General features: G+C 48.2%; 2 protein-coding genes across 7 annotated transcripts in view; one reads left to right on the top strand and one right to left on the bottom strand.

Moving 5' to 3' along the window:
- The window catches only part of PRKCQ (protein kinase C theta), a 131600-nt gene that overhangs the window by 97827 nt on the left and 6802 nt on the right, over positions 1-26971 (top strand). For all 6 annotated transcript variants that reach the window (XM_074358149.1, XM_074358150.1, XM_010961807.3 and 3 more), the window contains 4 exons: positions 9517-9608; positions 11534-11596; positions 13872-14010; positions 22540-22728. In XM_074358149.1, coding sequence (XP_074214250.1) covers positions 9517-9608; positions 11534-11596; positions 13872-14010; positions 22540-22728 — 483 coding nt within the window. The remainder of the gene's footprint in view (positions 1-9516; positions 9609-11533; positions 11597-13871; positions 14011-22539; positions 22729-26971) is intronic.
- Positions 1-26971, bottom strand: part of PFKFB3 (6-phosphofructo-2-kinase/fructose-2,6-biphosphatase 3) — a 273821-nt gene that overhangs the window by 51842 nt on the left and 195008 nt on the right. The gene's annotated exons all lie outside the window — the stretch shown is intronic.

Genomic DNA, 26971 nt, shown 5'->3' on the forward strand with positions numbered 1-26971 from the left:
AGCTAGATCATATTAAAATGACTGAGTTCTCTTTACATTTCCCTTTAATAATTCTAGATTATTCACAAAATGTCCCCTTAAAGAATGATCTTATGTTTTAAATATTGATATATTTTGACAGCCCTGAGGCTTTTAGTTTCTCTGAAGAACATTTGTGTATGCAAACAGTCCTCTGAGAATTACACTACTGATTTTGCTAAATCTATCACCTTAGTCTTATATTTAATCATTTTTCTTTCATATTGTAAATACAAAATTTTACTGACACTTCCCTTTTTCGATCTTTTTCTTATATTCTTTTTTGAAGGAATGACTCCATTTGTATTACTTTGATTAAAAGTGATTTTAAAGTATTTTTATTTTTGACTCTACTCCCCTGAGCCTGGTCATGCTTTCATCATAACGCTTCAGCCTGCCAGCTTCAACTTAGGTGAGCTAAAAAAAAAAAAAAAAAAAAAAAAATAGAGCATCTTACTTTACATCAAACACTGCATCTAGATTTCCATGCCAGGCTGCAGACCCCCATGGCAAATGCTGAGAATCTGTACCACATAAATGTCAGGTGACAGAAAACTCCTCACAATTCTTAAGGAAAATTCATTAATATTCTGCCTAATTATAAAATTATACCAAAACGTACTTCAAAAGTTGGAAAATACGCTAAAAGCATTATAAAAAGGAGAGAGTTGTTCCTGGTTCAGTCATTCAAAGGCACCCAGAGGTAGGATTTTTTTAGTATTTCCCTTCATCTTGTTTTTTGCATCTCTTTTCTCTTTGTAGCAGTGATAATTTAGTAACTTTAAAATTTTCAGCAGAGTAGGTCATTTTCACATCAAAACCACATTCCTTAAAACTTGCCTTTTATGTTATAACTCAGTCTGTTCTAGAGACCCTTCTGTTCTTATGCACATAAATTTCTCTACACACATGTGCATATGTATCGTCTGTAATAACACAAGCATCGTAACAGCCGGCACTTATAAGCATTTACCACGTGTTAGTCCACATTCTAGGCTCGTTACCTATTTCAGCTTATCTGACCCTCACAGCAACTTTCTGAAGTAGACAGTATAATTGTTCCCATTTTACAGACAAGGAAACTGAGGTGGCCCCTACAGAGGTCAAAGGCACCAAAAGTCAAACAACTGTTGAGCAGGGCAGCCAGGATTCACGCTCCAGTTTGGTGGCCAAGTCCACCGGCCTGACAGCTCTGTTGCCTCTCAGTAGAGACCCAGGTACATCAGGGAAAACAATTTTTAAATTCATGACGTGGATCCCTGTTTGTACTTCTGTGATGAAAGAAAATAATTTGTTAGTTAATGCCGGGCGACCCTGTGGGACAATAAAGCCAGAAAATACCAACGGAGCCCACGTTCCTGGTCCGGGTACAAACCTCTAGAAACTCACGTTACTTCTGACACATACGAATAAATGTATTGAAAGCAGGGAGTGTCACTAACGGAAGTTACAGGAGAAATATAAGCAGACCCTAGTGAATGCGTTTGCTGGTCTGCAGAGAGCCATTCCCCCCTACCCCCCACCACACATACACACTCTAGGTATAGAAAGTACATATATGATTATCTGTTAGGTTTGCTTTTTGAGGGCTTTTTTTGTTATGAAAAGGGAAATAAACCTATTTTCTAGGATGTTTTAACTTAGAGCTCAGTAAGGAATAAAGTGCTCCAGATTCAGGGTGGCCCCAGCCTTCTAAATTACAAGCTTACCTAAGAAATTGAGCATCACGTGGTGTGTGCATGTAAAAGCAGGTTTGTGGCCAGGAGCGTATAGCTCAGTAGTAGAGCCCATGCTTAGCGTGCACAGGGTCCTGGGTTCAATCCCTAGTACCTCCATTTAGAAAACATTGTTTTAAATAAATAGATAAACCTAACTACCTACCATCCTCCAAAAAAAAAAAGCAGGAAGTTTGGGTGAGCCCGACCTCCAGGTGCCCGGCAGGTGTGCCGCCCGGATGCAAGCTCCACCCCACCTGGGGGCTCGCTGGCTCTGTCAGCTCCTGGCTTGGGCAGTCCTGACCCCAGCGCTGTGTGCTTCCTCGACACAGGTGCCCCTCCACCACCTCCCCACCACAGAGCTGTCAAGAAAGCAGCTCTCACAGTTGGTAATTCCAAATGAAAACCGTGCTTTTGGGGGGGCAGTAAATCGAAGCGAAGGTGTGCACCCCCGCGGGGGTGGTCCACACTCGGAAGGGGACTCACCTCCACCCCGACACGAGCTCAGACTCAGGGCATCAGTATAGTGTGAAGCACCTACAAAGGTCGAGATTCAAACGCAGTGTCTTTGTTAAATTTAGACCAGAATGATTGAAAGGATTCGGCCTTGACCACTGAGATTAGTACATTACATCTATTGTCTGAAAAAATGACTTTTCCAGTTCTTAGATTCGCAATCTAAATCTTTTTATTCCTGTATACTGCTTGTACCCCACCTTCCTCCTTTTTACCAGTATAAATCACCTTTACAGCCACATTTTACAGAGATATTTCACAAAGGAAATAAATACGAAGGAATTTAGATGTTAGAGGTCCCCTAAAGTGATCTCTCGTAGTTTTCAAGTATATAAAAGGAGAAAATACACAGCCCATAGCGCAAGTGGTGAAAAGATATTTGTAGCTCTGGGAAATACAGTGCTTTGTTCACATGCACACACAGAATCCTTTGCTACTTTGAATTTTTCAAAGTACTCAATACATATATTTAAATGATTTTGCAAGAGTAAAAACCTTTTTAAAGAAAAAAGAGCCACAGAGCTTTGACTCCCCGTCTGTCTATAGAATATCGGCATTGATTATTGTCTTCAGTTGTCAGAAAATCCCAGCAAAGCAATACTTAACTGACTCTTGTTTTCACGGGCCTCACGTGCAGAACAGCGCATGCTGTGAGTGTATCTGCAAACTGGAGAGCTGAGAGGGAAATGCTATTGAGAGGTGCTATCAATTGCTTTGTTAGTGAGAGGGTCTCCCCGTGGTTCAGAGAATCACTTCTTCCAGTGGCCCTGACCATTGTACTACCCAACCGCAGCTAAAACTGATCTCACTGACAGGATGGAAATAGGCCCAGTGTTTTGCTGTCTCGTTATTAAGAACCTTAGCCATTTCCCTGCAGGACGAAACACCCTAAGGCAGGCCACCTTCCTATTATACATTCACTTTTCCATGGAGCGACTGGTCAAAATGCTATGGTTTTGCCGCCTAAGTAGGCAAAGCAAAAATCTTACTCGCCAAATCCTTAGACTAGGGGACATATCCTAGAGGTTACTGAGTTCTGATCCTTTGTTTGGACTCTTTTCTGAAATCAGAAATAATTCATACTCTTCTTCTGAGTATGCCTGCTTGAGTTCTAAAAGAGCGGAGCACACGACTGATTCAGAAACAGATCACAAAGCCCAGTGGGAAAGTCGCGCCCCCGCCACGCCCGCCCCCTCAGCGCGGTGCGAAGCCACCTTCTGTCCTAGCCCACTCTGCTCGTCAGCCCTTGTCCGTGGTGGGGTTTAGACACTAAAGCAGTTAGGTACCCCAGAAATCGACACAACATTGTAAACTGACTGTACTTTAATAAAAAATATATATATAAAGAAAAAAAAAAATAAATAATAAAGCAGTTAGGTACCTCGAGACACAGAGCCCGATTAGAATAACCAGCTTAAGCAGGACGGAGCCCCCGACCTCTGCTTTGTGACCTTCTTCGGGGGGTCACAGTGGGCCCGCATGAACCCAGCCGTAACGCGCACCTCCTTGGAGGAACTTTCAAAGGGAAGGCTCGTCTGTGTTCCTTTCGTTTTACTTCAAATATGCATCATTTCTGGACAAAGATTTCTCTTAAGAATCTTGTACGCTACAGCGTCCTCTTACAGATATGAATTTTATCATCTGGGAAGCGCCACGTGGGTCTTGTAATGCACTCCATGACCATAGTGTGTTCGTTTCCTACCTTCCCCCAAGAAAAAGGAAAAGAAATGAAACGTATGGTGACAAAAATCAGGGCGTCTTTAGGCTAGGAAAGGGGAATTTCGTCCAGGGCCTCACCACCCATCCTTCTCGTTTGTCGGAGGCTGAGGCCCAGGGAGGGTGGGATTCACCTGGTCACATAGCTACTCAGCAGCACATGGAAATGAGAACATGGACAAAGTCTACAAAGTCCAGGGAGCACCCCCATCCCCCAGCAGCATTACAGCTTCGACGCTTACTCCCGTGGAAGAGTCATTTGCATCAGTTAATGTGTCACCAGCATAAAGAGAGGTCTGCATCCTGGTGACGTGGCTCACAAGCCACACTCCCCTCGCTCGCCTGTTTGCCTTTCTCTCAGCTCTGATTGGAACAGAGTGACGACACAGTTGTTTATCTACTTTATATACAGTTGTCAGCATTTGCAAAGCTCCAACTCCCAATGTATCCCTTCCCACCCCTTCCCCCGCTGGGACCCTAAGTTTGTTTTCTATGGCTGTGAGTCTACAAGTTTCTACTGTAGAGCGCAGGGAACTATATTCAACATCTTGTAGTAACTTATGATTAAAAAGAATATGAAAATGAATATATGTCTGTTCCTTTATGGCCGAAGCACTGTGCTGTACACCAGAAATTGACACAACACTGTAAACTGACTCGACTTCAATAAAAGATAAATATATAAAACAAAAAAGGACACTAGAGGAGAGTAACTCGTTGGAGATCTGACTCTCCGCGTTCCGCGTTGTCTGAGAGCCACAGGACAGTGCCGTTCTTTTCTCTGAGAAGTACCTGCCGGGCAGGGAGCAGGCGGGGGAGGGTTGTTTGTTTTTCTGACATTATGCAAATGAAAATTTTAAAATGTGGAAATGCTGTAAAACACAGGGTGTCCAGCACCATTTCTTAAACAGGCTTTGTAGTGCGTTTGCTCCTTTGGCGAAGCTCAGGTGATGATATTTACACGGGTCTGATTCTGGGCTTTTCTGTTCCATTGGTCTCGCGGTCTTCTCTTCGACCGGTGCCACTAGTGTCTTGACTGCTGTAGATTTATAGTTAGTCTTGAAATTTGACAGTGTCAGTCCTTCAGCTTTGTTCTTCAAAATTTTGCGACCTACCCTGAATCTTTTGCCTCTGCGCCGGGTAAACTTCAGAATCAGTTCGCAGATCCCCACCAAGTAACTCACTGGGGTTTGGGTTGGCATGTGCTGAATCTGTAGGTCAAGCTTGGCAGAACTGACATCTTGGCAATATAATACTGTCTTCCTGTTTATGAACCTGGAGTCTCTCTCCATGTGTTTCATTCTGTTGGGATCTGTTTCTTTCTGACTGGCTTTTCCATTGTCTCCTATCATGACAACCGTGACCGGTCATGCAGTGTGTGCTGAGGGCCAGCCCTAAGCACGCCTTCTGCATACATCACCCCACTGAATGCTCGTGACAAACCTATGAAGCAGGACTGTTACTCCTACGATTTTACAAGTGGAGGATTCAACTGCACAGAGGAACCCGGAACTCGGGTCTGCGTAAGGGCAAAGCCTGTGGTCCTAACGGTTGCCTTGAGTCTCACCCTTCTGGGTGTGGTTCTTCCAGACCCGATCCAGAGGGTCTTTCTTTCTGACGCCCTTGGTCGTCCCTGCAGGGTTCCTTCGCCTTTTTTTTCCCCCATCCATGTAGGAAAGTTTGAGTCTATTATAGGTTTACTTTTTAAGACTGGGGTTTGGGATTCAACTTGTAAAAGGTTTATCCATCCTTCAAAATGTGATCCTCAAAACCCAGATCCCAGGGCTGCCCGGTTTATGTGTGCAGACGTTTATGCTGATTTCATCACAGAGCCATCTCACTGGGCCCAGAGTGGACCCAGCCGTTCCCTGGAGGAATGGAGTCTCAAGACTTCCAAACAGCTATTGGAACCCCCTCAAAGTGGGCAGGGATCCTCAGAACAACACCCACTCACCACAGGGATAGTGGGTTCCCCATCCTGCCTGCCCAAGCGGGACCTCCAGGCGTGGACTGCCCTCCTCCCCCTTAAGAAGCCCACATTTTCACTGGTATTCACCCAAACCAAAGGCTTACACTGAAGCAGAATTCCACCGTAAATAACCAAAGACAATCAAACAGCTTTTTTCAGTGCCCCTGGATTAATACAAACATGAGAACTGGAACAGACTTTTGAAAGATTGTGGAGCCATAACATCTTGTAGTAGAATTAAGCGTGGCATCCATCTGCATTTCCTCTTTTGGAAAAATGTCCACTTCTTCTGCCCATATTTTAAACGGGTTGTCCGTTTGCTTTTTAACTGAAGTGCAGTTGATTGTACATGTTTATTAGTTTCTGGTGCACAGCAAGGATGGCCTTGGATGGCATCATGCTGAGTGAAAGAAGTCAGAGAGAGACAAATGCTGTAATTTATCACTTACGTGTGCTGTCAGACTAGTGAATGTAACAGAAAAGAAACAGACTCAGATGTAGAGAAGGAACTAGTGACCACTGGGGCAGGGGGAGGGGCAAGACGGAGGTGGAGGAGGAAGAGGTACCAAGTGTCAGGTACAAAATAAGCTACAAGGATGTGCTGTGCAACACGGGGACTAGAGCCAATATTTTACAATAACTATAAATGGAAAAAATTTTTTAGTTTTAAAATTGTGGGTCACTATATTATATACCTGTAACATATAATGTTGTACACCAACTATACTTCAATTTTAAAAATATTGTAAAATAAATACATAAATAAAGGAAAACAAAGAAAAAAATCAACTCAGACACCATCGCCACCATCGACTCAGTCACTCCCCACCCTACTCTCCCCACAGAAAACAAGTGGCCTTCAGGGACCAAACAGATCATAAAAACTAGTGAAAGGGGCTAGACCAAGATGCCGGGACAGCTCGGGCTTCTGAAGGGGCAGCCATCACGCCCTCCAGCCGTTTGTTGCCATCAGAGAATATTTGAGTTGCAAAGGCTTCCGATGTTTCAAGAGAAGGCCAAAATCCAGATGTTTATGTTTGGATTTCTAAATATTTTGTTTCTAAATAAATGTTTTGTTTCTAAATAAAAAAAAGAAGAAATAAGTGTGGCACCTAACACGCTGTACATCCCACTGCTGTGTAATCTCCAGTCCCGCGGCAGCGCGGTCCTTTGGGGATGCCCATGGTAGCAAGCATTGGCCCCACCCTGTGCTTTCTTATGTTCTCATCCACTGCACAGTCCAGCCCCACTAGGTGCAGAGTCTGATTTAGACACGGGAACTGACGGGACCACTGCAGAGGTTAGGGTTACCCTTCTCCCTGGAGTCACCTTCCCTGACTTTCTCCAAGTCCAAACTGAGCATCTGCAAGTTCCGAAATGTCAGCCCTTATAGGAGTTAGTAAGCATCCTCACGCTTAAAAGGACCCTCCCCTCTGAGAGCTGTGATAAACCGTCTTACTTGACACTTTCTCACCTTTCATTCTCCTGAGCACTCAGGAGATGCCACGGCTGTGAGGACAGGCCGTCACAGTTTGGGGTAAAACGGCGAAGGTGAGAAGCTGTTCCTACTGAATCATGAGAACAAGAGCTCGTGAGGTGTGTTAACGAGGAAGCAGCGTGTGCCCACGGGGCAAGGGGCTGACCTCAAATTACACCAGAAATATCCATGTTAAGTTGGGGTTTATGCCAGCGGAGAGTTTTGGCCTTTCCACCAGAGGAAGGGTGGGCTCCAGTGACTTAGATCCAAGATCCACTTTGGGGAAAGCAGGACATTTACCTTCACCAGTTGAGAGACTTGCCCCAGTACTTGGTTTCCCAGTTCTGGGGAGACCCGGCCTCAGTGCCAAGGGCGGGCAGTGTGTGTCACTGTCGGGCCAGAAGACAGTTCCCACCATCACCTCGTATGCCCCAGGGCCTCTCGGTTAGCCTCACATCAAAACTTAAAGGTTAATTCTGTTAAAAAGTCACCCAGGTGAGGTTTTCAGGTGCAAATTCATGCACAGACACGCCAACCTTCTCCACACTGAACAGATGACTCATTCTGTGGTTCCTGAGGACTCTCGAAATCGGGGTGCTCACAGCTCCTAGGTGTCCTCACTGAGGACACATGGTCCCACCTAGTGGAGGAGCTCGGGCTCCCAGGAAGTCACCACCTCTGAGACGCTGACCACAACCTGAAGGCCACTCAGCCTTGCTTCCGACGGCTGCCATCCAGGGGCCCTGGCTCCAGTAACACGCATGGTGTCCTGCCTGGAGAGACATGCTGGCTCTAAGCTGTGGCTGGCAACAGGTGACATCGGGGCTGGCGAGAAGGCAGACTAGACCTGACTGTGGGCTTCCTGAAGGCAGGGCTGCGTCTCATCTTTGGTGGGTGGGGCAGGCACGGGCGCCCCACCCGCACTCTGGTAGAGTGTGTTCCCGACTGCTGCCAAGGGCCGCAGGGCTCAGTGCCTTCAAGGTCCCTGGAGTCAGAGCCCCCGACATGTGCTCTGCGCACTGTCCTCTGCACTGTCAATGTCGTACGTATACAGTTAACACCCAGCAGGTGCCCGACACCCTTGCACTGTCTGGTGGGCGAGTCCAGTTGGTCCCTTCCACGTGCTCTGCCCCAGCTGCCGAATCATAGCATCCTAGCAAGCGTGTCACACACCGCTCCCAGGCTCCCCGGGCTCCTTGGCGTTCAGAATGCTACAGATCAGCTAAGTTCTCTTGCCAGTCTGTTTTTTTATTGACGTCTAGTTGGTGTGCAATGTTGTCTTTGTTTCTGGTGTACAGCAGTCATTCAGTTATGTACATATTCCTTTTCATATTCTTTTCCATTACGGTTTATTATAGGATATTGAGTCTAGTTCCCTGTGCGACACAGTAGGGCCTTGTTGTTTATCTATTTTATATACAGTAGTGTGTGTCTGCTAATCCCAAACTCCTAATTTATCCCTCCCCCACCCCCTTTCCCCTTTGGTGACCGTAAGTTTGTTTTCTATGTCTGTGAGTCTGTTTCTGTTTTATAATTAAGTTTATTTGTATCATTTGTTTAGATGCCACAAAAAAAAATCATATGATATTTGTCTTTCTCTGACTTACTTCACTTAGTATGATCATCTCTAGGTCCACCCAGGTTGCTGCAGATGGCATGCTTTCATTCTCTTTTATGGCTGAGTAATACCCCATTGTGTACGTGTGTGTGTGTGTGTGTGTGTGTGTGTGTGTGTATGTATATGTGTGTGTGTGTATATATATATACATGCCACATCTTCTTTATCCAGTCATCTGTGGATGGACATTTAGGTTGTTTCCATGTCTTGCCTGTTGTAAACAGTGCTGCTGTGAATGCTGGGGTGAATGTGTCTTTTCAAATTTGAGTTTTCTCCAGATAGATGCCCAGGAGTGGGATTGCTGAATCATATGGTAAATCTGTTTTCGTTTGTTAAGGAACTTCTGTACTGTTGGCAGCCTTTTTGTAAGGGATTTCAAATCAGAATTGGATCCTCTGAAATAACGAATCTATTGAAAAAGTAATCCTTGCTTTCTTTTTCTTTTTTTAAAGAAGCTAAAAGTTGGGGTTGCTGTGTTTTTCCCCAGGAGAACCTCTTCTTCGTGATGGAGTACCTCAACGGGGGAGACCTGATGTACCACATCCAGAGCTGCCACAAGTTCGATCTCTGCAGAGCAACGTAAGAGCCCACGCAGGGCTGGGTCCCCCGTCCCCGTCGGGCACTGAGGACCCACAGTTTTCCTGGGGTCCTGTTTTCCTGGCCGTTTTCCTGTTTCCTCGCTCAGTGAGCCTAAACCCCGGGGGCCCAGGTGACCCTGGGACACATCAAATGAGGCAACTGTCTTCCCAGCCTGAGAAGCTTAAACTCAAGCCGGTTTTGCTTCATTTGTCTGTTTTCAAATCAACTACTTAGTTTCTTAAGGAACCACCCCAATTCATCTGGCTTCTAAAGAATCTGAACCCAGGAGCAGTATTTCCCCTTTGAATTGAAGTCAGAGGGAACACACGTGGCGAAGGGGGTCACGGGCTGGAGACCCGTAATGGGAGGCTCTGTGTGAAGGCGGAAAGCATTTGGCCTTGGGGGCTGGAGAATTAGGAGACAGGAAGAGGCACATCCTCTCTCTCAAGACTAAATCTTTACCTTCTTTGGCATCAAGCTAGACGCAGGCGAAAGCGAGCAGGCGGAGCTTACGAGGTGGGACAGCAGCTGGGTCCTACAGAACCCCCACGGCCCGGTCCCCCGTGGGCCCTCTTTCCTGAGTAATCAAACCGCTGGTGACATTCAAAAGCCAGAAAACCCTGCCTCCAGGCACACTTACAAGTGCAGTGCACACTGGCCCCTTGGCTGTGTGCTCAGCAGTCTTTCACTCCCCCCGAGGGACCTCGGCCGGGGGTGGGGGGCGCTCGGCTGTTCCACCAGCTCTTGCGGAAACCTGGGCTGAAACCTGGGCTGAAACGGCTATTTTGTGGAGCCCAGGGGACAGCATGCCACTGATCCCGTTGGCTCCAGGAGCCATCAGCCAAGTGCCCAGAGGCAGTTTTATGGGATTTCTGCAGCAAGACAAATCATGGGCACCTTCCTGCTAGAAAGGACTGTCTGCATCTGCCATCCCCTCCCGCTCTGTGAGGAGTGAAGGCCATCACAGACACATCTGTGTATCTGTCCTCACTGCCTCCCAGGAGGGGTCTTTGCATTCTTCTGAGACCCGGCAGACCTCACCTGCGGGAAGTTCTCCCTTCGGTCTGACTTTAATCCCAGTTGTGATGATGGGAGCTCAGCTGCTTTGAGTCTGTCACCACTGAAGGTGGAGAAGCCAGGTTTCACCTCCCGGCTGCTGATGCAGGCATACCTCGCTTTATTGCACGGCACCTTCTTGCGCTTGAGAAATACTTAAGGGTTTTTTATTTGTTTTTTTACAAGTTGACGGTTTGTGGCAACCCTGTGTTGTCAGATGGTGGTTAGCAATAAAGCATTTTTTAAATTAAGGTATGTACTATTTTTTTTAGACATTTAGACAATTGCATACTTCATAGATTGCAGTGTAGTGTTGACATAACTTTTATCTGCACTGGGAAACCAAAAAACATCCGTGACTCACTTTATTGCGGTGGTCTGCGCCCGGACACGCGGCATCGCCGAGGTCCGCCTGTGTTTTCTCCTCCCCCTCAGGCTGCATTTCCTACCCTTGAACAAGTCAGGTCTGTGTGGAATGGCCCTGCACACGGGTCTAAGGGCTCCAAGTAGACTTTAAGATAAAAGGGAAAATTATTTCCCTATTGTATTGTTACATTTAGTGTTTATGTTTTATTAGCCAAAAAAAATGACAGCTTGAGCATACTTTAAAATATAAGGGTCCGCAGTGGATGCAGGGAGGACCAAAGACGCCAGCTGTGTCATCCTCCCAGGGCTGAAGCTGGACGTGTACAACGGATGACGGATAACGTCTTCCTTTTAATTCAGCAAAGCTGCACGTGTGCAAAACTGCCTGCGTACGTGTGTGTAGCTGAGTGGTGCCCAGAGTGCTCGCTTGCACAAAAATGGGGGGGGGGGTCTGGTTTTCTGCTAAACATTCATGTTGAAACCTTGGTTTTTCCTTCCCGCAGGTTTTATGCTGCTGAAATCATTCTCGGTCTGCAGTTCCTTCATTCGAAGGGAATCGTCTACAGGTAAATCTTACTCCTCAGAGACAGGTGCTGGGACGCCCAGATTTCCCGGTCCAGGTGATTTAACCGTTGTGCTTGAGTGACGCGAGGTGGTCAGTGTGCCTTTGTGGCAGGAAGTTCCACACCCAGGCGTCCTGCCCACGGTGACAGCATGGATGGTGACTACTGTCAACCAAGGGAGAAATTCCAGTCTCAGGCGGAGTGGAGCTCTGACCTTGTTTTGTTCTTTATTCCGACCCTCTTACCCTCACCCTCGCCTCTGCGTCATTTCCTTCCATTACTCTTTCCCTTTGCCGTCTCTCCGCTGCTCCCTCTCTTCTGTCTCCTTTGTAGCTCTTGTTCTTGCCCGGATTTGCTTTCTGAATGTCCTCCTTTTGGGCGGGGGGAGCAGGGGAGTCCCTCCTTGAACACTCAGACACACCTGCGGAGAGCCACGTGCCCACACCGTGTCGAAGTGCACAGGACGCCACGCACACCCTCTTCCACGAGCAGATGTCTGTCCGGAACCCGTTGTCCACCATCATCTCACACCCTTAGAGGAAAGCTACTGTACTGCGGCCGCCTTAATTGCTCAAAGCACAGCTGACCTCTGCCGAGCGTCCACATCTTCAAAAGCTTAGCTGTCTGGTTCCCGGCTCATTGCAGATCAAGGGGAGAGTTACATGTAACAGAGACAGGGTGCTGGCTGGGTGGCTGCAGGCCCGTGTGGTAACCACGGTGAGGAGGGACAGCTGAGAACCTGACGTGAAGGGAAGAGGCAGGATGACCTGAAGGCACTGTGCCCACTTCACAGATAAGTCACCAGAGGCCCAGAGAGGGGCTGATCGGCTCGGCTGAGCTGAGCGGTAAGACTTGCATTTGGAAGTGGGATCTTCTGGCTCCCCCTCTGCCTCCTCCAAACGGAAAAGCTTTGCTTATGTTGACCGCACAACGGAAAGAAAGGCTTCCACTGAATCCTCCTCGCACCTGATGCCTGATGCGCTGCCCCGGGGGAGGCAGGTGCTTCCCAGAGCCACGCCAGGTGACCTGGGCCCTGAAGTTCCTTGCTGGCATCCTGTGAGCTGTGTGAGGCGCAGCGAACACTCCGGCCTTTGGGTCCTGTGTCTCTTCTAGTTCGAATTCCTCTGCCCTCAGCCCTTTCTTCCCCTTGTGGGGCCGGCTCTGCAGGGCAGGCCTGTGGACCTTCCCTGTTCTGACTTAGATCTCTCAACACTTCAGTGACCTTGTCTCCAGCTCACCTGGCCCACTTCAGAGGGTGGGCTGAGAGCTGGACAGGCAGCTTGTTAGCCTGAAGCCTAGAGAACACGTATTTTTAGAATTGGCTACAATGTACCCTTGGCAGTCACAGCGGACTCTGGATATCATAGCAGGGCTGGTTCACTGCGAAAGACTGGGTGAGCTTGGTTTAAGGGATTGTAAAAGAGGGTAAAGCTTTAATTTGCATCATAGCCCACTGACTGACCATGTGAGCTGGGACAGACTGCATAAGCTTTAAGAGGCTTTATTTTCCATGTAATAAATATGAAAAACAAGAGTATTTCCAGATCAAAGAGCTGTTGTGAGAATCAAATGATAAAATGCATGTGAGATAAATTCTAATATTAGATGTTACGTTCATTATTCTGGATATCTGGCTCCCTAAGGATGACCTCAAAACCAAACTTCAGCCAAATTCCTAGGAACATATGTATGTGGCTATAAATGAGGCAAGTAAGTTTGATGTAGCAGAAACTCAATGCTACCAACGTTGCGCTGAATGTGGATTAGGAAGTGGACCTGGGTAGGGGCCACAGTGTTGGAGAGGCTGAAAACCATGCCAATGAGGAATAAAGTTCCTCCACTTGGTCAGGAAAAGACAAGCAAAACCTTGGTGTCATTTTTCAAATACTCAGAAGATCACGCGTGGGAAAGCAAGCATCCCTGCTCTGCCATTCCTATGAGAGATACTGACCGAGCTCTGGGGACGGGCCACGTGCCACACTGGGCATGGAAGACACAGAGCTCTGTCAGAGCCAGGCCCAGAGACAGCGGACCTGGGCCAAGAAAGACTGTGGGTCCAGAGCAGAGATGCTGATCGAGGAGAAAAAGACGGAGGAGAAGCAGTTGAGCCTACGAGCCGAGTTGTAGATGGAAGGACAGGGTTGAGAGGAGGGAGGAAGACCAGCAAAGCACCCCCTCGAGACCCTTCAGGCCACGATGGGACACGCACCACCCCTCACGTGGCAGTTCCATTTTAACAAAACTATTTGTTCAAGTGAGATTTTGCTTTGTTTTCCAGAGACCTGAAACTGGACAATATCCTGTTAGACAAAGACGGACACATCAAAATAGCAGACTTCGGGATGTGCAAGGAGAACATGGTAGGAGATGCCAGGACCAACACTTTCTGCGGGACCCCCGACTACATCGCCCCGGAGGTAGGCCGTGCTGCTCCGGCCCATACCCCTCGGCACGCCCCCAGCCGGCACCGCTGCCTCTTGCTCCCCTGAAAACCAGGAGACTTTGGAGCATTATGTTCCAGGATGTGTATTTGTTTTGCCTTTTATCTGACACATGCGGCTGCACGGAGGTGTTTTATGGGAGGGGGTGGGGGGGTACCCTGCTAATGTCATCACGTGTCCAGGGCTCGGGCGACTCGGCGTGTCCTGTCCATCACGCCGCCCCCACCCCCCAGCCTTAAAATATATTCACTGTGCCCAGACCAGGCAGAGGAGGCAAGAACCAGGCGGACACGGGGCGGGCTCGCAGGCATCCACCCGAGTCAGCCCAGGGCTCTCACTGGGGACCAGTGAAACCGAGACTGTGGTTTGCACGCTGCCACTGGGGAGGCTGCTGGGGTCTCGTGGACCCACACGCCCTCTTCTGTACAAGGGGAAGACTTCTCTCCTGTGTTGCTTGGTCACATGGGAGAGCCTGTGAAAGTTAACACAAAACCCCAAGCCATCGCGCTCGCGCTGGGAGCCCCTGGCAGAACAGCGCATGCTCGGAAGGCACCCCGCCGCCCCCGCCCCACCCCCTTCCCCGCCCCGCCCCCTTCCCCGCCGGGGAGACCAGCCCCCTCCCCGCTTGGTCCTCCCCAGGCACCAGCTTACCGCCGTTGGCTTTTTATCTTTGACTCTCTCTCCTCTATGCGACGATCGCTCTAACGTCAGGAGCTGTTTCTTATTCACGTTTTTAAAACTTTGTATTTTGGAATAATTGCGGATCCACCGCACGTTGCCCAAGGTAGTGCCCCGCACCCGCCGTCCGCGGTTTGCCCCGCGGGCCCCCTTCCAGGCTGGGGGCCAGACGTGAAGCCAGGGCGCTGCCGCCGGCGCGGGGCGCGCAGCTCTGGCGCAGCCTCCCCGTGCGTAGGGCCGCGTGCCCTGACACCCACTTTTATATCCAAGGACCAGTACAAGGCTCAGCGCATTACGGTGCTGACAGACACCTTTTCAAAGAACGAGCGAACAACCAGACGTGAGAATGGGAGCGGTGATGGAACTCTGATTTCCTGGGCAGAATAAGTTTAGCAGCAAAGCCCTGTCATTGTCCAAGCAGCTGTGGCACCCTCGGCCTGAGAGGCAGGAGGCTCAGACCTCTGCATAAGCACTGAATTTTGACTTCACCGTGGTTAAATGCAAGATCGGGCTCTGGTCAGCAAGAAGCTAGGGCCTTTAGCTATCCTGCTTACAGAAGCCTTACACTATACCCTGTCCCTGGCAGCCCTTCCTTCCTGATCTGTTTCCTTCTGCATCTCCCAGAAGTTAGCTTCACAGACCCACTTCTCTCTGCATCTTCAAGCCTGCGCGCCTTCACGCAGCCCCATCCTTGGTCCTCCTCTCCTCCTCCTGGACCCTCTCCATGAACAGCCGTCTCTGTGGCTAGGATCTCAACTGCAGAATCAGTACAGCCATCCCAGACTGCTTGCTCCAGACCTGCATGTCCATGTTCCTGCCTGAGATCGCCCACTCACCGTCACAGGCCATTCAAGCCCAGCAGGTCCCACCCAAGGCCGATTTCTGTGTTGAAATTGCTCCCCCCACCACCCCGCCCACGTACACATCAGTCCATCCCTTCACCTCGCCAGAAAACTAGTTCTCCCAAATCCAAACACCAGAACCTTCTACACTGAGACCTCAGAACTCTTCACGTCTGTTCGACACCCCCAGTCTAGTGACAAAGACCCTCCGCTGATTCTTTCTTGAGCCTCACATTGAATCCCTTGGAGATTAATTCAGTGCCCCTCCAGCCACCCCCCCACACACACACACTTGCCATTGCTGCCCTAACTCCAGGCCCCCAGCATCTCTGGTCTGGAGCCCAGTGGTACCTTCTCCCCAGTTTCCTCTCCATCACCGCCCAACCGCCATGCATCCTCTTTACTTATTTTCAACCTTTCTGATCACATTCCCTCATCAGTTAAAAAAGCATCCTGAACATACGTATATTAATTAAATTTTATCACCAACCAATCTAGTCTGTGTTAGAAAGCATGTGGAAAACAGAACAGGCCCAACTTAAGATGAAATGAATCGTCTTAAATAACTAAGTTTCATTCTATTAATGGTTCATTTTATGCCTATTTAAAATAACAAGGCTCAGTCATTTTTTAAAACCTTAATTGAACCCTATGCTTCTGGCACTCAAAGATCAGATTCGTTGCCTTCAATTCCTGGTTTTATGGGAGCATAGCTGGAAAAGACGGCTCAGAAAAGGCGCACTGTAAGATAGGCACTACCATGTGTACCTAGGCAGGGTTCACGGTTGACAGTAGTGGATGTAAGGCCAGAATTCGCAACGGTGTTTTTGATACACTTGATTCACTGAGATCAGCGTTGTTTCCAGCCTCTCTGGGATGTGACGAAGACTGTTCCCCAGAGTGAGAGGCCTCACACGGCCGTTTTCTCATGCTCCTTACATGTTTGCGTTACTGAGCGTGGTCTCCAGTCCAAGCCTCTTTGCAGATAACTTGCTAAGGACTTGCCATTTTGCAAAAATGAGTTTCGTTAAAACAGAACCCACGGACCCCCTTAACCGGGCACGCAACACAAAAGACCAACAAGTAATCATAGCAGGAGTGACGCACCTTACGAGCTGCTGAAAACGAACGCCCCAGCACCCCCCAACCCCTCCCTCGGGAAACCCAGTCGCTGTTCAGATCTCTAAACGAGGGCCCCAGTGTCACTCAGATTTTTTTTTAACTCGTGTAAATACAGGTTCTAATTTTTTCTTCCCATGTCTCGTCACACCGTCTGGTGGGCCCTGGGGGTGCCTGCCCTGTTCTGAAGGCCACCACCTCACCAGATTTACCCGTCTAATAGGAAGACCTGTTACAGCTTTGAAATCTTCAGGTGGTCCCTGTGATCAGCTGTGTACAAGCCAAAATCCTGAGCCAAGATCTTAGTAATACATCGCGAGACGTCCATCCTGCCTGCATCTCTCATGCTCCTTCACCATCCACTCTGCGGTTTTCCCCACTTCTAAACCAGCTTGTCCCTAAAGACGCTTCTGGCTTCTTGGAATAATCAGCTGTTCCCGCTTCTGCGCACTGTGTCTGTGCTGTGTCTCCTCTACACCGCGCACGTGTTACCCAGTTCCCCCATGAGCTGAATTTCGCACAGTTAGCGACTATAAGTTATCTATCTTAACATCTTGTCTCCTCCCGACAGCTCAGAGCAGCCACCACCTGTTCCCTGAAAAAAGCCCACCCCATGTACCCACCTCTGAACGTGTGCTGCGTTTCCCCACTGCTGAGCCTTTTTATACGATAAACCTCTCTAGCCTCTCCCTCCTCTGCCCACCAAAATCCTACGCACTTTCAAAGCTCCAGTCACATACCATCTCCTTTGTGAATTCTTCCTTTTTCTCATTCACTGTCCCATTGCCCTCTCCCTGGGGACCTCAAAGACGTGGGCAGAGAACCCAAAACACAAAAGTAAATGCCTTTCAGAGCAGCATCAGGAAGGCTGCACAAAAAGCAGACTGTGCTCCCCAAAACTGGGGAGTAGTGTCCCCAGTCCATGGTCCTGACAGCTTCCCGGAAGCCCTGTGCCTCCCTGTGCCCTATGATTGCAGGACCAAGGGTCCAGCATATAGCTGGACGGAGGCTGATGCTCATTTTGACAAAGAATAAGGAAATAGATAGGGAGATACCCTACCTTTTTAGGGGGCAGTTCTCAGGGGTTAATTAGGGTTTATTTATTTTTTAATGGAGGCACTGGGGATTGAACCCAGGACCTCCTGCTTGCTAGGTACACGCTCTACCACTGAGCTACGACACCCGCCCCCTGAGACACCCTCCTTTTAGTCACACCAGCCTTTTAGTAAACTACATGGGATTTCAATACACAGAAGCAGCTCCCTGGCCTGAGCAGGAGTCACTCGGAAACCAGTGAGGCCGTGGCGGTCCCCTGGTTTTCTAGCGACTCTGACCCCGCTGTGCACGTAACGCGGTGAGCCCCGTGCAGACTTCAGCCCCCTCACTCCGAGAGGCAGACGGAATTGCAGGTTTCTCACTGTAAGAACGGGGGACTCTGATATGAAGCGGTAACATCATTACTATCCGAGTGATGAGAGTAAAGATGGGGCGGGAACAGGACCAAAGGTGACACGGCCATCAGAAGGCACCAGGGGCTGAGACAAAAAGGGCCACTCCAGCCAGAGTTTCTCCCCATTTCTTTAGAAATACAGACTAGGGTGAGCAGGACCAGGTTGGACCGGGATGACACATACCCTCCCTGGGTCCAGCCACCACCCTTTGCTAAACAGGGATGGCAGGACCTGCTTCTGGGGTCCTTATGAATAACCCACGTGAAGTGCGGGCAGCACCAGGACACTCGGCAGACATCTGCAGGCATTCCGTTCGTACAGTGTGTGACTGACTGTGAATCTGCATTTGCTGCTTCCTCCTAACTGCAGGCTGAAATTATTCATTCACATCACCTAGCCTTGGAAGACTTAATTTCCACCACAGCTGTCTCCTGTCCCCCAAATTTCCTTCCGTTTGTCCAGCCAAATGAACTTGTTTACCACTAGGCGATGCTCAGAGCAGTTTCTGGTCGCCGTGGGCTCCCCCTTGTGGCACGTCCTGGGCATTGCATGGGAGCTGGGCCCCACTTAAGGAGACTTTACCAGCACTAAGATTGTGCCGTGTGTGGATCTTTATTTTCTCTGGCATTCCCCCCAGGTCTACGCTTAGACTATTTCTTGAGGCTCAGTTTATTTTTCCCTAAACTTGAATATTAACTTTCGTATTCAAATATTGAGCAAAGGCCAGCTGATAGCGCTTTTATGCTGGAAGCCATCGGCAGATTGTGAAATCCTGTCTGCAACTTGATCTTTATTTTCACAAGCATCTCTCTGGATGAACTGGCACCCATTTTTACAGAACAGAGTCACTTCCAGAAGATGAAGCACCTTGTCTTTCCTGCTTTTCACTGGAAAGTCACAACTGCCTAGTCATAAGCAGGCCACATAGCATCACCCTTTCCACAGATGAGGCAGGAGGGGTTAGGAGTCTGCCCAAGACCACACGGCAGGGTGGAAGCCATCTGTAGGACTGCAACATTCTGTGGGTCATCACAACGTGGTGGTGGTGGTGTCTCTCACTCCAAGGACAGGCCTGGGGTGGGGAAGGGGCCAGAGATGGTCACTGCATCCAGAAGTCCACCAGCATCAGGACAGGCAGTCCTCTCCCAGTCTTGGGCTGGCTAGAACTGTTGTGTCATTTTCCTTTCCTAAGGCCATCAGTGCTGCAAGTCTGCCATTCATCCCAAAGGCCCATTTAAGAGGTTTGCAAATGTTAGCCACTACCTATAAAAATAGATTTTTTTTAAGTTTCTTTTGTATAGCACAGGGAACTATGTTCCATATCTTGTAATAACCTTCAATAGAAAGAAGTATGAAAATGAATATATATGTGTATATATATGCATGACTGGGACACTGGGCTGTACACCAGAAATGGACACACTGTAATTGACTACTTCAATTTAAAAAAAAAAAAGGAAGGGGAGAAATCCCATTCTGAATAAGGAATGCTAATAGTAAGATGACCTATGTGTGTGTGTGTGTGTGCATGTGTGTGTGAAGCATACACATGTGCTCACACAGGTGCACTGAGCTAAGCCTTAAATTGCAAGATGGAAAGGATGTCCATCCTGAAAGGGTCCCAGTCTTGCTTTTCAGATTTGGTCCTTCAATCCTATTATCCCTTCCCTGTTTTGTTTTGGATAATAAAGAAGTTTTGCCCGTTTTACCTGGGAGCAAGAATCATGAAAAACGAGGATTTTTCCCCTCTTCTCCATTTGACAAATTGCTATTATGCTCCTACGAAGTACTGGGATTTGGGGGGGGTTTGGTTTTTGAGGGGGCTCTTGGGGGACATAATTAGGTTTATTTTATTTTTTATTTCATTTACTTATTTATTTAATGGAGGTGCCAGGGATTGAACCCAGGACCTCACACGTGCTAGGGGTGCACTCTACCAGTGAGCTATACCCTCCCCCCCCCCAGTACTGGTTTTAATTGTAAAATATACCATCTTAACCACTTTTAAGAGTACAACTCAGTGGCGTTAAATAGGTCCACATAGTTGTGTGGCCAGCCTCCAGAACTGTTCATCCTGTGCAGCTGGAACTCTGTGCAAATAGCTGCTCATTTCCCCCAAACCCTGGCAACCATCATCCACTCTGTCTGTGAACCTGACTCTCTAGATGCCTCACACAAGTGGAATCATACAGTATTCGTCTTTCTGTGTCTGGCTTATTTCACTTTGCACAATGTCCTCAGGGTTTATCCATGTTGTAGCCTGTGTCAGAATTTCCTTCCTTGTTAAGGCTGAATAATTTTCAGCTATGTGGAAGGACCCCGTTTAGTTTATTCATCCACTCACTCATCCATCAAAGGGCCCTGTGTACCGTTTTGGAGAAGGTCACAGCCTGGTTTGCTGAGATGACAAGCATTGAACAGAGCGACATGTAGACTATCTTCCAACGATAAACAAGGAAGTTGCTGAAAGGCCAGAATTCAAAGCCGTTTCTGCCAGAAAAGTGGACAGAAATCTCTGTAAATGTTAGGTGGGGGCAGGGAGGGAAAAGCTCGGTGGTAGAGTGCATGCTTAGCATGCGCGAGGTCCTGGGTTCAGTCCCCAGTGCCTCCATTAAAATAAGTACATGATGAGCATTTTTTCATGTGCCTATTGGCCGTTTGTGTGTCTTTATTGGAGAATTGCTTGGTTAGGTCTTCTGCCCATTTGGGGGTTGGGTTGTTTGTTTTTTTTAATTATTAAGTTGTATGAGCTGTTTATATATTCTGAAAATTAAGCCCTTGTCAGTCTCATCACCTCATACCAGTCAGAATGGCCATCATTCAAAAGTCCACAAACGATAAATGCTGGAGAGGCTGTGGAGAAAAGGGAACCCTCCTACACTGCTGGTGGGAATATTTGGTGCAATCACTGTGGAGAACAGTATGGAGATTCCTCAAAAGACTAAAAATAGAGTTACTGTATGATCCAGCAATCCCACTCCTGAGCATATATCCCAAGGGAACTCTAATTCAAAAAGATACGTGCACCCCAATGTTCATAGCAGCACTATTTACAATAGCCAAGACATGGAAACAGCCTAAATGTTCATCTATAGATGACCATTAAAGAAACTGTGGTATGTTTATACAATGGAATATTACTCGGCCATAAAAAATAAAATAATGCCATTTGCAGCAACATGGATGGACCTGGAGATTGTCATTCTAAGTGAAGTAAGCCAGAAAGAAAAATACCATATGATATCACTTATACATGGAATCTTAAAAAAAAAAAAAGACTAATGAACTTATTTACAAAAAAGAAACAGATTCACAGACATAGGAAACAAACTTATGGTTACCAGGGGAGGAGGAGGGAGGAAGGGATAAATTGGGAATTCAAGATCTGCAGAGACTAACTACTATATGTAAAATAAACAACGAGTTCTACCATAGAGCACAGGGAACTATAGTCAGTATCTTGTAGTGACCTCTGATGAAAACGAATACATGTATGTATGTGTATGACTGAACGATTATGCTGCACACCAGAAATGGACACAACAGTGTAAACTGACTATACTTCAATAAAACAATAAATATAACTGCATAAATACATAAAAACCTAATTACCTCCCCCCAAAAAAACAACAACAAAAATGAGTTAGGTGGGATTCCAGACCTTAGATGCACTTCCCTGAAGGACAGACCAGACTCCCTCTACTCAGAGCACTGCTCTCAAGCTGTGCATCGCCCTTGGAGATCTGATTTCTGGATTGGAACAGCTCATCATCCTAGTCTCTCTCGGCATAGTCAGAAAATTTGACTCTTTGTAACCATGACCAGTTAGGTTTAGGGGGTAGACTTGGCCAGGTGACCTCTTTGGATGTTTGATTCACGGCAGAAACCTTCTGCAAAGACTCAGAACCATAGTCCGTAAAACACGTGGGTTCAGTTTAGCCGTTCACCTCAGAGGCACTGACGGGCTCAAATACCAGCTGTCTTAGGTCTGAGTCCACCTCCCACCACAGACGGGAAAACGGGGGCTGACGGCACAGTTCCGCTGGTTTGCTGACGGCCAGAGGAAAAGCAGAGATTGACACTCAAAAGTTTGCTGTTTCGTCACTGCCCACTCATTTCTATCCAATCGTTAGCTTAGTTTTCAGTGTAATCATTGTTATTTTGTAATAACCTTTAATGAAAAAAGAATATGAAAATGAATATATGTCTACATATGCATGACTGGGACGTGGTGCTGTGCACCAGAAACTGACACATTGTAACTGACTGTACCTCAACTGAGAAAAAAACAAAACAAAGTTGATGGGGCCTGCCATGGCCCTCAGTTACTTCCTGGGTGGTCTGAAGAAGTCCACGCAGGGTTTTCAGGTCAACCTTGCTTTTACTCATTACGTCTCTTGCCTTTGGTCCCGCAGATCCTGCTGGGCCAGAAATACAACCATTCCGTGGACTGGTGGTCCTTTGGAGTCCTCCTGTATGAGATGCTCATCGGCCAGTCGCCTTTCCACGGGCAGGATGAGGAGGAGCTCTTCCACTCCATCCGCATGGACAGCCCCTTCTACCCGCGATGGCTCGAGAAGGAAGCCAAGGACCTTCTGGTGAAGGTAAGATGGGAGGTCAAGGATGCTTCCGTGAGGTTAGGATTAGGTTTTCTGACCAGCGCTCGCATTCAGTTGTTAGACTCTGACTCACACGCAAGAGAGTCAACATAATTATATTGAACCGGATTTAAAGGGGATGCTCGCTGTCTTTTTTAACTGAGGCACCAACAGGATGAATTTCAAAATGAGTGTAAGACAAACCCTCACGTGCATCATGTACAAAAGAGACGCCCGGGAATCAGTTCCGTGACTCCTGAATTGCCTCACTTGGAGATGTAATTGGTCTGTTGAACGAACGCCAATTTTTGGCTGAAAACTCAGCTTGTTTCCCATAGTCCCTGTTCCATCTATCTCAGTCCACCTGAAACCATAAAGTTCCCAGAAGAAAAGAGAGGCCACAGCCTCACTGACATCAGTCTTAAGCGATGTTTTACGGGATCTGACTCCAAAAGGAAAGAAAAGCAAAAAACAAACAAATGGGGCTCTGACCGTGAAAAGGCTTCCACACAGCAAATAAAATGATCAAAGTGAGATCTACCGAGCGGGGGAAGATGTTTGCAGATCGTGTACCTGATAAGGGGATAATACCCAACATGTATAAGTAACTCCTACAAATCAACAGCAAAAACCTCATTTTAAAATGGACAAGAAGATCGCAGTAGATATTTTTCTCAAAGTAATAGACATCTTTCTCAAAGGCGCACAGGTGGCCAGCCAACAGGCACGTGAAAAGGTGAAACATCGCTAATTTTCAGGGACATGCAAGTCAAAGCCACAGTGAGACAAACCACCTCACACCTGCCAGGATGGCTGTTACTGAAAAGACCAGGAATAACAAATGTTGGCGAGGATGTGGAGCAACGGGAGCCCCCGTGCACTTTGGGGGGAGTGTAAACTGGTGAAGCCACCGTGGGAAACAGCATGGAGGTTCCTTCCTGCCCCATTCCCTCCCTGTGCTCACGGGAATGACTGATGTATTTTTCACCCTGAAACCTTGAGAATGCAGGCTCTTGGCAGCAATCTCCAGAGTTTACCATCAAAGCAGGAGTCGGAACCCTGCCCATGACAGCCCAGGATCAATTAAGAATCAGCGTCCAGGGCTACAAATGTAAACCAGCTTTGGAGACTCACTGGCCGGGAGCCGGGAGCCCGCGGGCGGACCCACGCAGAGGAACAAGGAGCACCTGGGAGCCATCATGAACAATTTAGACTTAAAGCAAGGTCCCAATTTACCTTTTTCGCGGATGCAAAACACCATCTACAGGGTGAGTGTAACAAGTCGTGAAAAATGAACGTCTTGCCAATACAACACGCTAATTACACATTGTAACAAGCGGCTACGTTTCCTGAGCCATCCCAGCAACCGTGTGGACAAGAGAGACCTGCGGGAGTGACCAAGAGGCCAAATCTAAAGCGCACGGGGAATGCAGGTGTTTTAAACAAACAGGGTTTGGATTTCCGGCAACTCATCTCAGCTGGGTTAAAGAAGAATCATTTACAAAAACAGTCTGTAACCTTGCTTTTATCACGGAAAGGGGCCTGGGGTAAGATCTTTCAACATTAGACACTATCGGTAGATTTGAAATACAAACTTCAGGTTACCCGGCCCATCTTTTTTCACTAATCTGCTTTTTTTCTCATGAAGAACTACTCGGAATTGAATGTAAAGGGCAAAATACACGTCCATCTCTCTCATACAGCTGTCGGCAACGCTGAGGCCACTGTGGGGTCCTCCCCGAGGCATCAGTATCTCGAGTCTGAGGTGCTGACAAAGCGCATGGGAGACCAGCACAAGGTTTATTGTATTTAAAAGTCCGCGTCCATTCCCCTCAGCTGAGGGACCCAGACAAGCCATGAGCTTGGAAGACTCCCCAAACGGCCAATTAAATTCACTTTTAATGACTGAACAAAACACGCACAGAACGAAAGTTAATTTCAAAATTAACCAATTGTAAAAAAGAAAAAAGAAAGATAACAGTAGAAATAACTTAGCAGGACTGGAATGCGAGCATGTTGTTTCCGTAAAGGCAGCGTTCGGCGCCGGGACGCTGGCCGCCGTTCCGCGCTTGGCTCTCGGAAGGCCCTGGCTGCAGGGCGTCAGCCGGCACCGGCTGCCATAACGGAACACCACGAGGGGGAGACTTAAACAGGAGTGTGTTTACTCACCGTCGTGGGGGCCGGCAGTCCAACTCAGGGTGCAGGGCGGCTTCCTGCAGGGAGCCCTCCTGGCTTGCAGGCGACTGCTTGCCGGCCGCCAGCGCGCGGCGTGCGCGCTCGGAGGACGGAGCCTCCCCCCGTGGCCCGGTGTAACCTCACGCACCCTCCCCCTGGGGGTAAGGGGTTCGGTACTGGGGCTTCAGGAGACACAGTTGCATCCATAGCCCGAGGGCTGCCCCGAGAAGGCCTGGACCACCCAAATCTACCAGGAAAAGGAAATGAGGGCAGAGCCTGTGGGGCCGGGAGGCCCCGGAGCGCGGCTGCCTCCGCCCGCACTTAGAGCTGAACAGCCGGGCCTCGCACACTGAGTCCGCCTACGCGGCCGGGTTGCTCCCAGCAGGCACCGGCTGAGGGTGGGGTGGGGGCCAGCTGGAGGGCATTGAAGCAAGTCTGCGGAAGGACGCCGGAGCGGTGGTTTCCAAGGAGAGAGAGGCCGCCCCGGGGAAAGGGCTCCCCCTAGCTACAGGAGGACCGGTGCCAAGTCCAGTGTGTGGAATATTACTCAGCAATAAAAAGGCCTGAACTGTGGCTTCACAGAACAGCATGGATGGACCACAAGGGCATTAAGCAGAGTGAGGGGGAAAAAAGCCAGTCTCTAAAGGTCACTTCCTGCTGAGTCTAATTATGTAACAGTCTTCAAAGGACAACACTGGGGAGAGGGAAGGCAGATCCGTGGTTGCCAGGGGTTAGGAATCGTGGGGATGGGGGAGTGAGTACGAGGTGGGGGGGGGCCCAAGGGAGGTCTTTGCTGTGGTAGGGCGGTTCTGTTTCCTGCTTGTCCTGGTGGTAGCCAGACCCACACAGGGGACAAGACGCCGTAGAGCAAGACAAACGCACACTGTCAATGCCAGTCTCCTGGTCCTGACGCCACAGGATCATCACAGATGGCGTGAGCGTCAGGGAAGCCGGGTGAAAGGCACACAGAACATGTCTCTACTGTCTCTTCATCCTCCTGTAACTCTCTGTGTATGGTCTGATTATCTGCGTTCCCTCCCAGCGCCCCCCCCCCCCCGAAAATCTTACGTCGAAATCTAACCTCCAACATGATGGTTATAGGAGATGAGGCCTTTGGGAGGTAATTAGGTTTAGGTGAGATCTTGAAGGCAGGGCCCTCGAGATGGGTTAATGCCCTTATGAAAAAAGGGGAAAGAGGGAGCTCTCCTTCCAAACACATGCTCCAAGGAAAGGCCGTCGACAAGCCAGGAAGAGATGTCTCCCTAGGAGCTGACCACGTCAGCACCTTGATCTTGGACTTCAGAACTATGAGAAATAAATATCTGCCATTTAAGCCTCCTGGTCTGTGGCATTTTGTAATAGCTGTCCAAGCAGACTAAGGCAGTATAATTGTTTCAAAATGAAAAGCTTAAAAGCAAAACTAAACCTAAGGCTAAATACTGGAAAATAAAAAAAAAAGAATGTCACCTGCAGAGTTTCAGAGGCAGGAAGAAAGATTTACTGTGAGAGCAGAAAGTGAGTTTAGTGAGTAGAGCAGAAATCAAGACAACTGAGGATGAAGACGGGGAGGAAAAAGGACTAGTTGGTGAAAGAGGTTTTAAATCCATGTGGAAAATTCTGGACTTACTCCTTCCCATGTGAGTTAATAAAAATTCTCTGTTCTTGTCCATGAAGAAGAAAGTTCTCCCATGTTTTAGGAGCTGGGCTGATAAAAATCCGTTTCCATCATGCAATTTTCTTTTTTTTTTTAATGTTGTTTTACCGGGTGGATGATTAGGTGTATTTATTTATTTTTTAATGGCAGGACTGGGGATTGAACCCAGGACCTCGTGCCTGCTAGGTGTGTGCTCTGCCACTGAGCTGTCCCCTCCCTCCTCCATCATGCAGTTTTCTGACTGTGAGACTGGCTTCTAGTGTCATCTCTGCACCTCTTTTGCTCTGTAATTTTGATCCAACAGCCCCCATATCATTGAGCTCCCTTTTCTGAAAAAAAATCAAAAGTAGTACCATTTCTGGGAAGCTTCCTCAAGGGAATTATACATAATGTGAAACCCAGAAGCAATGGGTCCTTTGG

Source organism: Camelus bactrianus, chromosome 35 (assembly GCF_048773025.1).
Source record: "Camelus bactrianus isolate YW-2024 breed Bactrian camel chromosome 35, ASM4877302v1, whole genome shotgun sequence".
NCBI classification, from domain to species: domain Eukaryota; kingdom Metazoa; phylum Chordata; class Mammalia; order Artiodactyla; family Camelidae; genus Camelus; species Camelus bactrianus.